Raw genomic sequence first — 13530 nt, 5'->3', positions numbered from 1 at the left:
ACGGAGAGACTGAAGGGCGTAGTCAGAAGTCTCTCTAATGGATCCGGAAGCCTCCCCCAGGTAGCAGCTCCATTTAGGCGTCTGTAGAGATGTGCTGAACGAACAAAGACATAAAGACGCGCTGGCCTCTCAGAACCATTGAGGGAAGGGAGTACTGCCTCAAGACCAGCACTGTCCCACCAAAGTAGAAAAAGAGCCACAAGTGTGATGTGAAATTTTCCAGTAGCCACATTTTAAAACATAAAAAGCAGCAGGTAAAATTAATAACGTATCTTACTGAACATACGGAAGATGTCATCCCTTCGGCATGTAATCAGTACAAAGTTACGGAGACAGGTACGCCCTCTGTTTGGTATGAGTTTTGCCATCCGCTGGGCACTGGCCTCCCGCCTGCATCCCAGCTGGGACAAGGCACAGCGAGAGTGTCCCCGGAGGCGCATCAGCAGCTCACTGCGCGCGGGTGGGTGGGGTGGGGCCCGTCTCCTGAGTTCATCTCTCCTGAGTTCATCGAGCGCAAAGAACGTGCGGAACGGGAAGGACACCGACGTGCGCCTCCATGCCGCGTCTCTGCAGCGTCCTGGGCCCGAACAGCTGGCCAGGAACACGGCACTGCCAGCCCCACGCTCGGAGGAGCTGCTTCGCTGACCAGTCCCTTACCTTCCCCTCCGGTGGCCCCGGTGACTGGAAAATAAATACGCTAGCATGTTCTTTTCCGGGTTTCTGACTATGAAATGTAAGGGATGAAGGGAGGGAGCACGTCATCGAAACCCTGAAAGAAGTTTCCTTCAGGGGAGCTGAGGAAAGGACCATCGAGCCTGGAGGTGAAAGGCCCAGGCGGTCTCAGGCCCCCATCCTAGCCGGCTGAGGAACAGTGGGGCCATTCGAATGCCCTGGCTTCAGGTTGACACACCAGGACGGGAACCTCTGTCCTGTGCGCCAGGGGGCGCGGGGACAGGCCTGTCACGTGCGATGCGCCACACGAATGTGGTTTACTCTCACCATCACTCGAGGCCCAGCCTGCCCTTCACTTGCCCCGTCGCCTGGGGGGATGCGGGTGCGTGTCTCCTGTTTCTCAGACGTCACATGAGGCTGGCCTTTGCGATCTAGAAAGTCTTATGCCCATACAAGGGACAAATGCCTTTTCTCAACACCAAACAGAAAGACCCCCTTCACAGTAGGCAGAGGCCGAGACCTTGGGTCCACGGTGACCGGAGTTAAAGCTTGTGGACACCTTCCCTCACCCCTACTTTCTCTGAGCGACTGTTATAAGCGGGGCGCAGTGCCGGGCGGGGAGAGAGAAACATCCCCTCGACTCGGGAGAGAAGAGGTCCAGGGAAGCGGCACCTGGGTTTCTAGCAGTAATCGGGGGCTGTGCCATCATGTGTCTGCAGAGCTGGGGCAGGAGAGGTCAAGGGACGCCGGCAGCAATGGTGGACGCTTCAGCGACCTAGGGAGGGTCTCTCTCTCTCTCTCCTCTCCCCCCCCTCTCTTCTCCTCTCTCTCCCTCTCTCTCCTCTCTCTCTCTCCCTCTCCCCCTCTCTTCCCATCTCTCTCTCTCTCCCTCTCGCTCCCTCTCCCTCTCTCTCTCTTTCGCTCTCTCTCTTCCACCTCTTCCCATCTCTCTCCCTCTCCCTCTCTCTTCTCTCTCTTTCGCTCTCTCTCTCCCCCTCTTCCCATCTCTCTCTCTGCTCTCTCCCTCTCTCCTTCGCTCTCTCTCTCCCCCCTCTTCCCATCTCTCTCTCTCTTCTCTCTCCCCCTCTCTTCCCATCTCTCTCTCTCTCCTCTCTCCCCCTCTCTTCCCATCTCTCTCTCTCTCTGCTCTCTCTCCCTCTCTCTCTCCCTCCCTCTCTCTCTCTCTCCCTCCCTCTCTCTCTCTCTCTCTCTCCCTCTCTTCCTCTCTCCTTCGCTCTCTCTCCCCCTCTCTCTTCCCATCTCTCTCTCTCCCTCTCTCTCTTCTCTCTTTCGCTCTCTCTCCCCCCTCTCTCCCCCTCTCTTCCCATCTCTCTCTCTCCCTCTCTCTCTCTCTCCCCCTCTCTCCTTCGCTCTCTCTCTCCCCCTCTCTCTTCCCATCTCTCTCTCTCTCTCTCTCTCTCTCTGCAGCTGCTGCCAGTGTCAGCTGATTCTTTTTTAAAGGAAAGCTAGACATTTAAGCCTATGTAAAATCTCCTGATTTTCCATCTGAACAACGAATTAAAACGAAAGCACCCTGCAAGCCAAGCGTGGAAGTCCTAAAGGCCATGCCAGCCGTGGGCTCTGACAGGGCAGGAAGCGTGAAGAACATGCAGGGCCAGGAGGGGGCGACGGCGCCCAGGACCGCCGGCTAGGAGGAGACCAGGGGGGCGGGGCCGGCCGGGGGCGGGGCCGGGGCGGGGGCCGGGGGCGGGGCGGGGGCCGGGGGCTTTTGCAGGGAAAGGAAGAAGCAAGCATCACGGCTGGGGTCCCCATCGCGGGAGGGTAAAGCACGACAGCAGCTGGCCGGCAGCCCGGAGGGCGATGACCGCAGGGACAGCCAGTGACCCTGGGGATTCTGGCAGGAGAGGAGGAGGGAAGTGGCACCGTCACTGAGGGGCGTGCAGCCAGCGTACAGCCCGAAGACGGCGAGAGGCTGACCCTCCTCCAACAGGAAGGGGAGCCTGGGCGAGCAAACACTGGAAATGGAAACCAGCAAAGGTGCGCGGATGCAGCCCTGTCTGGGGGAGCAGGTGCGGAGGGGCAGCCCTGACCCCAGGACGACAGAGACGCCAACAGTGACCACGCAGGGAGGGCGGGGGGAGCTGGACCCCGAAGGTCAAGGCTGAAGGGCAGGCCCACCATTACCTCGGCAGCGACAGATCAATCGCGGTACCCAGGAGAGCGCCCAATGGATGACTTAAAACCTGGGCCAGCTCACTGCCCTGTGCTCCTGGATCTGACAAGACACCAGGTTTGGGGTGTGTTTCTCTCTCACCAAACACACACAGTAAACAAGAAACGTCTGGTAACCTAAAGGATACCATCAACAACACATTCCGTCTTCAAGGACCTCGTGAGTAGATGCAGGAAGAAATATACACACATCCATCTCAGGAGGATAAGAATATGGAACTGCCATTAAATTCTAAGCAAGCATTTGTTGATGTGACAGGACACACGGACAGAAATCCCACGTTGATACGTAATCAGTTAATAAACCAGTGAACGATATTTCGCCCCCCTCCCCTGGAACCCAAAGTGTTGGGGGCAGCGGGTGGGAAATAGAGAGACCGCCAGGAAGGAGTTGGCACAGAAGAGGCCATGCGGCGACCCCGCACAGGGGTTTGGGACCTTCCTCCCCCTTCCCGCCTGCAGAGATGCCTGCTCACACACCCGAGAGGCCTGGGGGACAGGCCACTCCACTGTCACCAGGGCAGCTGCTCCACACCACCTCCCGACACCCTTCCTGAAACACGTCTACTTCACTACAGGGAAGCTTCTTCCCAGGAGCTTCATCAAGGTGCCACAGATGCACACAAATATGCAGGACACTCATTCTGTCTCTTCCAGGACACAAGACAACCCTCGCTTAATTAAACGGCACCTACTTCACTGCTTTTATTTGGGGGGGGGGGCTGCATTGGGTCTTCGTTGCTGTGCGCGGGCTTTCTCTAGTTGCAGCGAGCGGGGGTTACTCTTCATTCTGGTGCGCGGGCTTCTCATTACAGTGACTTCTCTCTGTTGTGGAGCACGGGCTCTAGGCGCACGGGCTTCAGTAGTTGTGACAGGCGGGCTCAGCAGTTATGGCTCATGGGCTTAGTTGCTCCACGGCATGTGGGATCTTCCCGGACCAGGGATCGAACCCCTGTCCCCTACATTGGCGGGCAGATTCTCAACCACTGCGCCACCAGGGAAGTCCCTACTTCACTTCTTTAAAAAACCTTAGTTACTACCAAATTTAGGGTGTATAAGCAATGTGATAAAAATTTCAAATAATAAAATTTAAGACCTTAAAATACTGTGGTTTTAATGAATGTGTGATTTTTTTCTTAAAAAAGGCAACCTCAGTTCTTTGAAATTGTTGAATGGTTCATCATTTCTGAAAATTAACCTTCTGCGTGTTCAAACCTGAAAAGTTGTCACTAGTCTTGATGAAAAATCAAAATGAACTAAACACTTCTTAAGCGAAGCTTGGTAATAACAGTGATTCTGTGCCAACCTTAGGAAGACTAGCCATCATCACATATCCTCAGAGGCAACTGCAGGGCAGGGGTCTAGGGCAGACACAGGCTGTCTGAGAAAGACCACAATTCACCTCTCAATTACTGGCTGGGTGTCCCTAAACAAGACACTTGTTTAAAAAATGGAAAAATAATTAACTAAATTACAGTTTAGCTCCTAAAACGTTTATTATGCAGTCACAAAAACTGATGGTTAGTAGCACTATAATAGTGTAGAGAAAGGCAAAATCATATGTGTGGTCTCATTAAATAAAGCATAGGGAGAAAGAATGGAAGGATATTTACCAAAATGATATGTGATGGGCCTAAGGGTTCTTTCTTTCCTTTCCAACTCTTCTGGAATGTGATTATACCATAGACATAAAATCATTAAAAATGTTTTTTTATCTACGAAGCTCCCAGGAAAACACTGAATCCTATACACACGTAACTACACTCTTGGCACGCGCCAGGCTTTAAGAACGGACAAGCTGCAAACGATGGAAGTTTGACACAAGGAGAGGGCTGCTCTGTTTTGTTTCTGCAAAGGAGGATCAGGGAAGAATGGCTTCATGAGAAATGATAGTTTTCATCAGGACCCTGAAGAAAGGGTGAGCTTTCCACAGACACATGGACCAAGAAACATTCCCGATGAGCTGTAAAGGTATGGAAAATTCCCAGGTATGGAATTTTCCAGGAACAATCATCAGACCAATTTAGTGAGGGCCCAGGGGAATGCGGCCAGGCTAAAGAATTTGAGGACTCCTAGGGGAAAGCGCTGCGGACATTAGACACCAACTAGTCATTACCCTTGGCCTCTGCTCCAGGCTCCACGGGACGCCTGCAGGTTTATGTTCTATGAAACTACCCAGAGTGCTGGAAACTGCCTGCTCGTGAAGCGAGAAGTCGATAAACATTAACCCATCTTTGGAATCTCAGCTCCCAGAGTGTGTTCCTGATGGAAAACAAAAGGAAACTCTTAAATTGTAAAGAGGCTGCTGCATAACAGATGGGGTGCAAACTGCCCTAAATAAATCCTTTCCTAATCTACAGGGCTCCTTTTCCGATTGGGTCTGGCCAGGTTGCCTCGAGCTGTCCGCAGCGAGCAGGGGTTTTTCCTCGAGTCCAGAGACCTGCCTCTGCCCTGAGAAATTCGGAATCCAGAGATCCTCTCCCCTTCCGTCATTGTGGCAAAACAAAATGCAACTATTACTTGCACCAAGCTGACAGCTCTCAGATACGAGCGCAGCGCAGGACAGAGCCCATGGGGCTGAAAGCCCTACTCAAAGCAGGGCCGGTGTAGACGTGGAGGTGAACGAATGTATTACACTGGGCACGGGGTAAGTCTCCGTCACCGGTTCCTCAACAGCAACTCGATTTCATTTATAGACATTAATTTACCTCCCTCACCAGTTCCTCAACAGCAGCTCTAGATTTCATTTATAGAAATTAATTTACCTCAAAAACGGAGGGAGAAAGTTAGTGCGGCAAGCAACTGCCTTCCTGACTTGCCAACAATGTCTCTAAATGTATTTTATAAAAATTACTTCACTTCAGAATTGAAGGGGTATTTGGAAGCCAAGCAATATCATAATTCTCTTTCCAACTGGCCCCCAATTTTCCTCCATTTCTCGTTTAAAAAGAAAAGATTTCAGTGAATTGAACATTTCACTTTTGCATTTAAAAGGAAAAGAATACATCCCAAAATACGAATGACAGAATATCTTTTTACATTGTTCAACCCGCTCTCTCTGATTAAGAGATCAAAGACGACGATTTTGATCCTCGGTTCTCATTACTCTCCAGAGCAGGGGTCCCCAACTGGCTGAATGTTAGGAAGCAGGCTGCACGGCAGAAGGTGAGCAGCGGGCCAGCAAGCGAAGCTCCATCTGTATTTACAGCCGCTCCCCATTGCTCCCGTCACCGCCTGAGCTCCGCCTCCTGTCAGATCAGCGGTGGCATTAGATTCTCACAGGACCCCGAACCCTACTGTGAACCATGCATGCGGGGGACGTAGGTTGCGCGCTCCTTATGAGAATCTAATGCCTGGTGATCTGAGGTGGAGCTGAGGCGGAGACGCTAGTGCGGGGGAGCGGCTGCAGATACAGATTATCCTTAGCAGAGAGGTCTGACGGCACAGAGACCGTCATAAATCAACTGCAGACTCAGGTCAAAACCTTATCAGTGAGTGGCAAGTGAAAACAAGCTCAGGACTCCCAATGATTCTTCATTATGGTGAGTTGCATAATTACTTCATCATATATTACAATGTAATAATAATAGAAATAAAGTGCACAATCAATGTAACTCGCTTGAACCATCCCCAAACAATTCCCACCCCACCGCCAGTCCATGGAAAAATTGTCTTCCACGAAACCAGTCCCTGGTGCCGAAAAGGTTAGGGACCGCTGTTCTGGCACAAAGACTCTAAGAAGTAAAGTGAACAATGCTCTTCTTAGCTCCTTCAAGGGGCACCTTGACAACTTCAAACCCGATACCTAAACCTGCACCTGTAATTCCCTGAAACACAGATGACATCTCCCAAGTCCCCATGTCCACAGAAAAGGAAGCTATCATCCCCCTGAAGGCCGCTGGTGCTCCGGGAAACGCACACACGTGACTTTCCACAGTTAAAGTTGATGACACCGTTCTGTTCCCTGGGCACAGAAATATCTCCCAAGATTTGTCTGATTCTGAAAGTTGAAAACAGCAAACCTCTTTACACTTTAAATACGTGCAGTTTATTATATGTCACTGATAACTCCATAAAGTTATTTTAAAAGAATGAGTATCCTTAACAATTAGGCCACCCTACGTCTGCTCAAAGTGAGCCAAAGGAATAGTGTCAAGCAGGTGAAAATTCATGTCAGCACGTATCGAGGAGATCATCCGTAGAGGCTCCGGGATCTAATCCACAGAGTATGGCCACCGTCTGGAAAATTCTAAACTAGGCATAACCAAAGATTCACCCAGCTTCATTAGAAAACAATCTCCCTAAAGTCACCGGAGAGACCTTGTGCTTTGAGGATGGTGGGGTCCGGATGTATCACCAAGACGAACCGATGAGAAAATACATGGCTGGGTAGCGAATGCTGGGCGTTCTGGCTGAAAAATGTCAAAGCTGGCCACCTCTGAAACCAGTTCATTCCTGATGTCGGCTCAAAAGGTCCTTGGGTTGCTCACTCACTCATTCAACCCATGTTTACTGAGGGTCAACCAGGGGGAGGTGACACGCGGGGACCTCGGGAGAGCGGGTGAACCAGACAAGATGCTGACCCTGGGAGCTCACGTTCCATGCAGGGCGGACACTGGGAGACAGTAGCATCCACAGATGAGACAACTACAGGTGACAAGATGCGGTGGAGTGATTACGATGACAGCGGTGGTGACGGCCATAGTCCCCCCTACACACCTCTCACTAGCTGCAGGCAGCGCACAGCACCGCTGGACGACCTCACCCTGAGGGCTCTACTATTTCACACATGAGGAGACCAGTCACGCCACAATCACCGGTCCAGCCAAGACTGGAATCCAGGCCGTCTGGGCTCCAAGCCCAAGGTTTTCCAGGATCACAGCACCTGGTGGGTGAGGCAAAGCAGGTGGAAGAGGAAGGACCTCTTTAGACGAGGTGGTGAGGGCAGGTGTGCCCACAGAGGTGACATCGGGGCAGCGATCTAACCCGGATGCAGCCCTTCCTTCCTGCAGTTAACTACAGAGCCAGACAGCTGCCTACCAGGCCACGCCCACCTCACGCCACCTGCACGCGAGGAGTGCTCACTTTCACATTCTATCTGCAGCAGAGTTGCTAACCAATTTTTTTTGTTGAAAAAACTGGGTGATAGTTTATATGAATGACTAAGAATCAAAATATTGTACGACACATTTAATAAAAATGTATAGCTCATAAGCCTACAATACACAACAATGTTTGAAATTCATCCAAAATGCCATATTCAGCACTTACTTCATTCAAACTTTGGGCTTGCTAGGAATTACGTCATCTTTGTCCAAATGACCAGGAAATGTGAATGAGTCAGCTCTGAATTAATGAGGGTGTTAAAATCGTTCGGTTTTGGAGAAGCCCGATATTTCTGAACAAAACAAAGAGCAAGCTACTGATTCCTTTTTAAAAGCGCACTCACAAAAAAAAAAAAAAAAAAAAAAAAAAAAGCGCACTCACTCCTCGACAAATACACCCTTTTACACATATCCTGACACGCTGTCTCCAAGAGGCCCCTGGGTTTCCCCAAGAAACATCTACCTTCCCTACAGAACAGAACCCACAGCCTCGGGGCTCTGATGGGAGAGTGTCCAGGGGAGCGTGATGGTGATCAAGGCAGGAGACCCCTCACCTTTACAGAGACCCGAGGGGCAGAATTCAAGGACGTTCACGTGGCCGTTCTCTCCCTAGTCACCCCCAGCCAGACTCTCCTTCTCTGCTCAAACTCTGAAGAATCTGGTACTTTAATCGGAGGTCATTTGTCGGCAGGTCACCGTTTTCTCACTTCCCGTGATACAGGTGGGGAGCCCGGTGCACAGTCCTGGTGCTGGAGGGGAAGGCGGAAGGGAGGTGGGGAGCAGGGATGGGAAGGGCACAGCACCCCACCATTGCCTCTCATGCCCTGGGTCCCCCGACTCGGCTCTCTGCTCAGCCACCGCTGACACTCAGCTCCCAACTCGACCCCAGAGGTCCTGCTCCAGGCCTGCATCCCACCCCCTAGCCCATCCTGCTCAGAGTTTCTGCCCCAGGCAAGTTCCGCGGGCATCTCCACGAACCAGCCACCCAGCAGGAGTTGGGGTTCCAGCTTCCGCTGTGACAAGCCCAGATGCCACTCTGCAGACTCAGTTCTGAACTCACTTCCTCACAAGACGTGGCGCTGAGATTCTCTTATAGGACCACTGCTGTCCTCTGGGTCACGGTCCGATCTGAGCGTCAAACCATGGTGCACAGGACATAGCAGGGCCAGGCCCTCTGAGACACACCATCACACACAACCTTCTCACACCTTGGGGGGTAACAGTCTGGGGGAGCAGCACCATGAAAAAAGCAAAAGCGGGGCTTCCCTGGTGGCTCAGTGGTTGAGAGTCCGCCTGCCGATGCAGGGGACTCGGGTTCGTGCCCCGGTCCGGGAGGATCCCACGTGCCGCGGAGCGGCTGGACCCGTGAGCCATGGCCGCTGAGCCTGTGCATCCGGAGCCTGTGCTCCGCAACGGGAGAGGCCACAGCAGTGAGAGGCCCGCATACCGCAAAAAAAAAAGCAAAAGCACCTAACACTGGTGGAAACCTAAATGTATATCTACAAGGTATAAGAAAATAACTTGCAAGTGAATTTTTGTAACACAGTCTGTTTTTACAGTGAGGTATGGTCTGGACCCTAAAAGGGTTTACAGAGCAAGAGAAAGACATTATTCAGGAAAAAGCCCCAGTTTTTGATTCCCATGGTTAGCTGGCTTCGCTCCATGTGAGGCTGCCCTGTAAGACAGTCTACGCTTTACATGAATGGCTGAATTTCGGTAGGTTGCTACTGAAATCTGCCACCCCTTCTTCCCCTAAAGGCTGAATCCCCATGCTAATCCCCAGGTGCCAGAAACTTCCATCCTATGGCCTTACATCAAAGGGAAGCTCACGGTCTCCCCGGGAGAGATGATTCGTTCACCTCGTCTCAACTGGCAAAACTGTGGTTCAAATGAGGAAAATACTCTCGTGAAAGAAAAGAGGCAGAAGAATGAAAGTATTTTCCACTTGGGCAGAAGTTTATCTTTCCAACCGAAGTCAGAGTAAATAATCCTCATGACTCAAGTGACTCTCGGTGACTCTGGGTTTGCTGTGGGTGGATCTCTTATGCCTCTCACGCAACTCTACACCTGCCCAGTAACAAAAGCACAGCAATCCTCTTCCACGCCTCACACGCCAAGGGCTAGCAAGTAGTATTGCTAATACCCAGCAAACGAAGACAGGCTCTCACGACTAAGCTTGCGGTACCCACACTCCTCACTGTAACGATTCAGATGCTTGGGAACGCGTGTAACTTTTTGTGACCGCAGTTAGAATACGTAAATAACGTGCAGGAAGGATTACCTGAGAGCTAAGAATTTTTTTTCTACTGTTTACTTTCAAAGGAGGAAAAAATATTTTAATAAACAGGAACACCTGAAGGATACGGATAAACTTCAAGGCTTTTACATGGTCTGAATTACCTTTCCACAGATTCATGGTAGTCCAGGGGAGTTCTACTAGGAAAACGCTGGCCATCTCACAGTCTGTGGGGAGACTGAAGGCTGGCTACGATGACACAGTTTGTCATTTTTGTCCTCAGAACCACGCCAAAATAAATGCCTCAGACGAAAAGACGGGAACACAAGTGGTGTGGGTTTTCTTTTTTTACATCTTAAGATCCATGCTTTGATATCTTAAACAAGAGAATTACTTTCAATTTCCCGATCTGTGCTGTCTCTTACTTTCTGGCCTGTGCACCTGCTGGTTGTGCGGCTCGGGTGTCCTTTCTGCCATAACAATGCACCTTTTCCATGCACATTTACCCAGGACACAGACATCACTAAGAAATCGCTTCTTCCCAGAAGCCTTCTGTGATCTCAGCTAACCTTGTATGGTTGTTTGGGCTGGTCTTTCGTTCTTTGAAAATCCCTTCAAATTTTGTTTTTGACATGAAAGTCTCATGACTAAAGGACATGAAAGTTTATGATAGGTATAACTGATTCACTTTGTTATAAAGCAGAAACTAACACACCATTGTAAAGCAATTATACTCCAATAAAGATGTAAAAAAAAAAGAAAGTTTATGATATATGATGTAATAAGGCAGAATGTAACTTCCTAGTTCAGTCTTCATTTGTGTTATTCTTTAAAATAATACATGTTACTTTACACATATTCCTAAAAAGCCTTCGCTGAAGACTTCGCTGAATCGGTTGGGTCATGGCTTTCCGAGTAAAGCTGGTTAAAGGGGGCAGCGTGGCTAGTTATTGTTGGGATGGGGTGAAGGCGGTTCATTGCTTATTTAACGTTTTCTGGAGGCTACCGTGCAAATCACTGTCGCAGTTCTGAGACGTGGGGCACGTGGAAGAACGCGTCAACAGACAGAAACACGCGTCTCTCACCTTAGTCGGGACCTTCGCCAGCCTCTGACCACACAGCTGCCGACAGAAAAGAGTGGCTGCAGACAGCACAGGGGCCGGCAGGGAGCCCAAGGTCCCACTCAACAGACACACCGATGCCCTTAGCAGGGGACAAAGTGCAGAGTTCAAACGTTTCCCAGTCTCCTGGTCCTCAGGAATCGTAGGGCAGGGTACAGGAATTCCATCCCAGGATTTAGAACAGCTGCATTCCTGGGGCTTTGTGCTATGAGGGCTTTTTTTTTTTATTAATCGATTAGGTTTTCGTCTTTCTTTTTTTCCCCCTAGTTTTATTGAGACATAATGGACATGTAACACTGTATCAGTTCAAGGTGTGCAACAATGATGCGATGCAGGTACATAGTGAGAAGTGATCCTGAGGATTTCTGAATACTCAAATTGCACACTGAAGACTGATTTGCTAAGCAGAACACGAACACAACTGACGTTTCTACAGACGGACTTACCTCAACGTACGAAATTGGAAATATTCCTATTTTGTCTGCCAGCATGCCTTCAGCCCAGTTTTCGTCCACTCTGCGGATCACAGTCAGAACGTCATCCTGAAGAAACAAGGAACGTTACTCTACCTCATCCCAGGAAGCTCGCCACCTAATTTTCTTTTCAGTATGGGACTCAAGTCGTAAGAGTACATGAGTAAAAGTTCCATGACGTGTCTTCAGGATGTGAATGGAAGAAGCTGATGAACTGAATGGTAATTAGCAGTCAGCTTCGCCTCCCCCATCAGAACAGACAGCTGTAAACTACCAGCCCCTCCACCGAGGGGCTGACGGCTGAATTTGTTTAGACCCACAAATTGCAACCTCAAATCCCACCCAGGCCCCCTGAACCCCTGGTCCAGATTAATTTTCAGGCTCTTTTCACTTTTTCTCTGATAATACACCAAATACCCATTTAAGTGTACACACTACTGTTTTTCTTTACCAAAAAAAACACAACATTCTGCTCAAAATCCCAAAGCATTTTATCAGTTCAGTAGATAGTCTTGTGTGCTTTGCAGCAAAGAAATTTTCATATAAAATAAGGAAGCAATGACGTTTCACTTTGTTATCCATAATTCAGGGAATTAAAATCCCCGAATGGCGCACACACACCCCGAAACGTAGCTCAGAATTACATTTAGGCCCTAAATACGAAAATGATACCACACAGCACATCAACCAAAATTATCTTTCACAGAGAACAGTCTGTGCACAAAATTACTGTCTTTGTGACTCTGAGAAGCCTGCTTCCAGATATTTTTAGAAGCACAGTGAGATAGTTCACATGAAACTATCATATGTTTTTGCACAAGGAAATAGAAGCCACAGTCTATGCAGTCAGGTACAGAGAAGGCGATGCTGTTCTCACTTTACCTTTGCAAACGGAAGGCAATCTTTGTCGGCTTCCTTGTCTTTAACTTCAAAGTCATAAAGTGCTTTGCACTGAGGCGGGGGCTGAGGTAACGGTTTGATGATCTGCACGAAGTTGGTGGGGAAAAAGCCATGGACCCCGTTGACCTCCCCGTGGTACCAATTTTCATCCACTTGTCGCCGCAAAATGATGATGTCACCTTTGCTGAATTTAAGGTCCCCGGGCTCTTTGCCTTCGTAGTTGTATAATGCTTTGGCACATGGTAACTGAGGTATTCCCTAAAGGAAAGAGAAGAGTTTTAATGAAAGAACGGTCCCCACATGTCTGAAAATCCAACTGTATTATCATGGTTGTTAAGTCAAGGTCAACTCCACACTTTGCCCTACAAAGAAAACCTCACATTAAAAAGCTGTATACTGGGCTTCCCCGGTGGCGCAGTGGTTGAGAGTCCGCCTGCCGATGCAGGGGACACGGGTTCGTGCCCCGGTCCGGGAAGATCCCACCTGCCGTGGAGCAGCCGGGCCCGTGAGCCGTGGCCGCTGAGCCTGCGCGTCCGGAGCCTGTGCTCCGCAGCGGGAGAGGCCACAACAGTGAGAGGCCCGCGTACCGGAAAAAAAAACAAAAACTGTATACGTACGTGTCACCAAGAGCAAACAAAACAAACAGGAGACCGTCCCCGGCCCCTGAGCTGGCATTCTGTTCCTAAGGCTAATTTAGTGAGGCTTTTGCCTTATTTGGGGTTTTTAGTACATGGAAGTGCTGCTGTGTCTGGCTTCCTGGCGTAAAACTCAAAAACTCATAAAAAACTTAATTTCCGCTATTAACTACTTTACTCAGCAGGATAAATGAT

General features: G+C 49.8%; 1 protein-coding gene across 2 annotated transcripts in view; it reads right to left on the bottom strand.

The window, feature by feature from the left end:
* Window positions 1-13530, bottom strand: part of SH3RF1 (SH3 domain containing ring finger 1) — a 160295-nt gene that overhangs the window by 41201 nt on the left and 105564 nt on the right. For both annotated transcript variants that reach the window (XR_014296943.1, XM_082657536.1), the window contains exons 3-4: window positions 12683-12958; window positions 11774-11869 (exon numbers count right to left, since the gene is read on the bottom strand). Coding sequence is in view for 1 of the 2 variants with exons in the window: in XM_082657536.1 (XP_082513662.1) it covers window positions 11774-11869; window positions 12683-12958 (372 nt within the window). In the remaining variant the exon portion in view is untranslated. The remainder of the gene's footprint in view (window positions 1-11773; window positions 11870-12682; window positions 12959-13530) is intronic.

This window comes from Grampus griseus, assembly GCF_964374135.1.
Source record: "Grampus griseus genome assembly, chromosome: 6".
Classification (NCBI taxonomy): Eukaryota; Metazoa; Chordata; class Mammalia; order Artiodactyla; family Delphinidae; genus Grampus; species Grampus griseus.
This window is presented reverse-complemented; position numbering and strand designations above follow the sequence as displayed.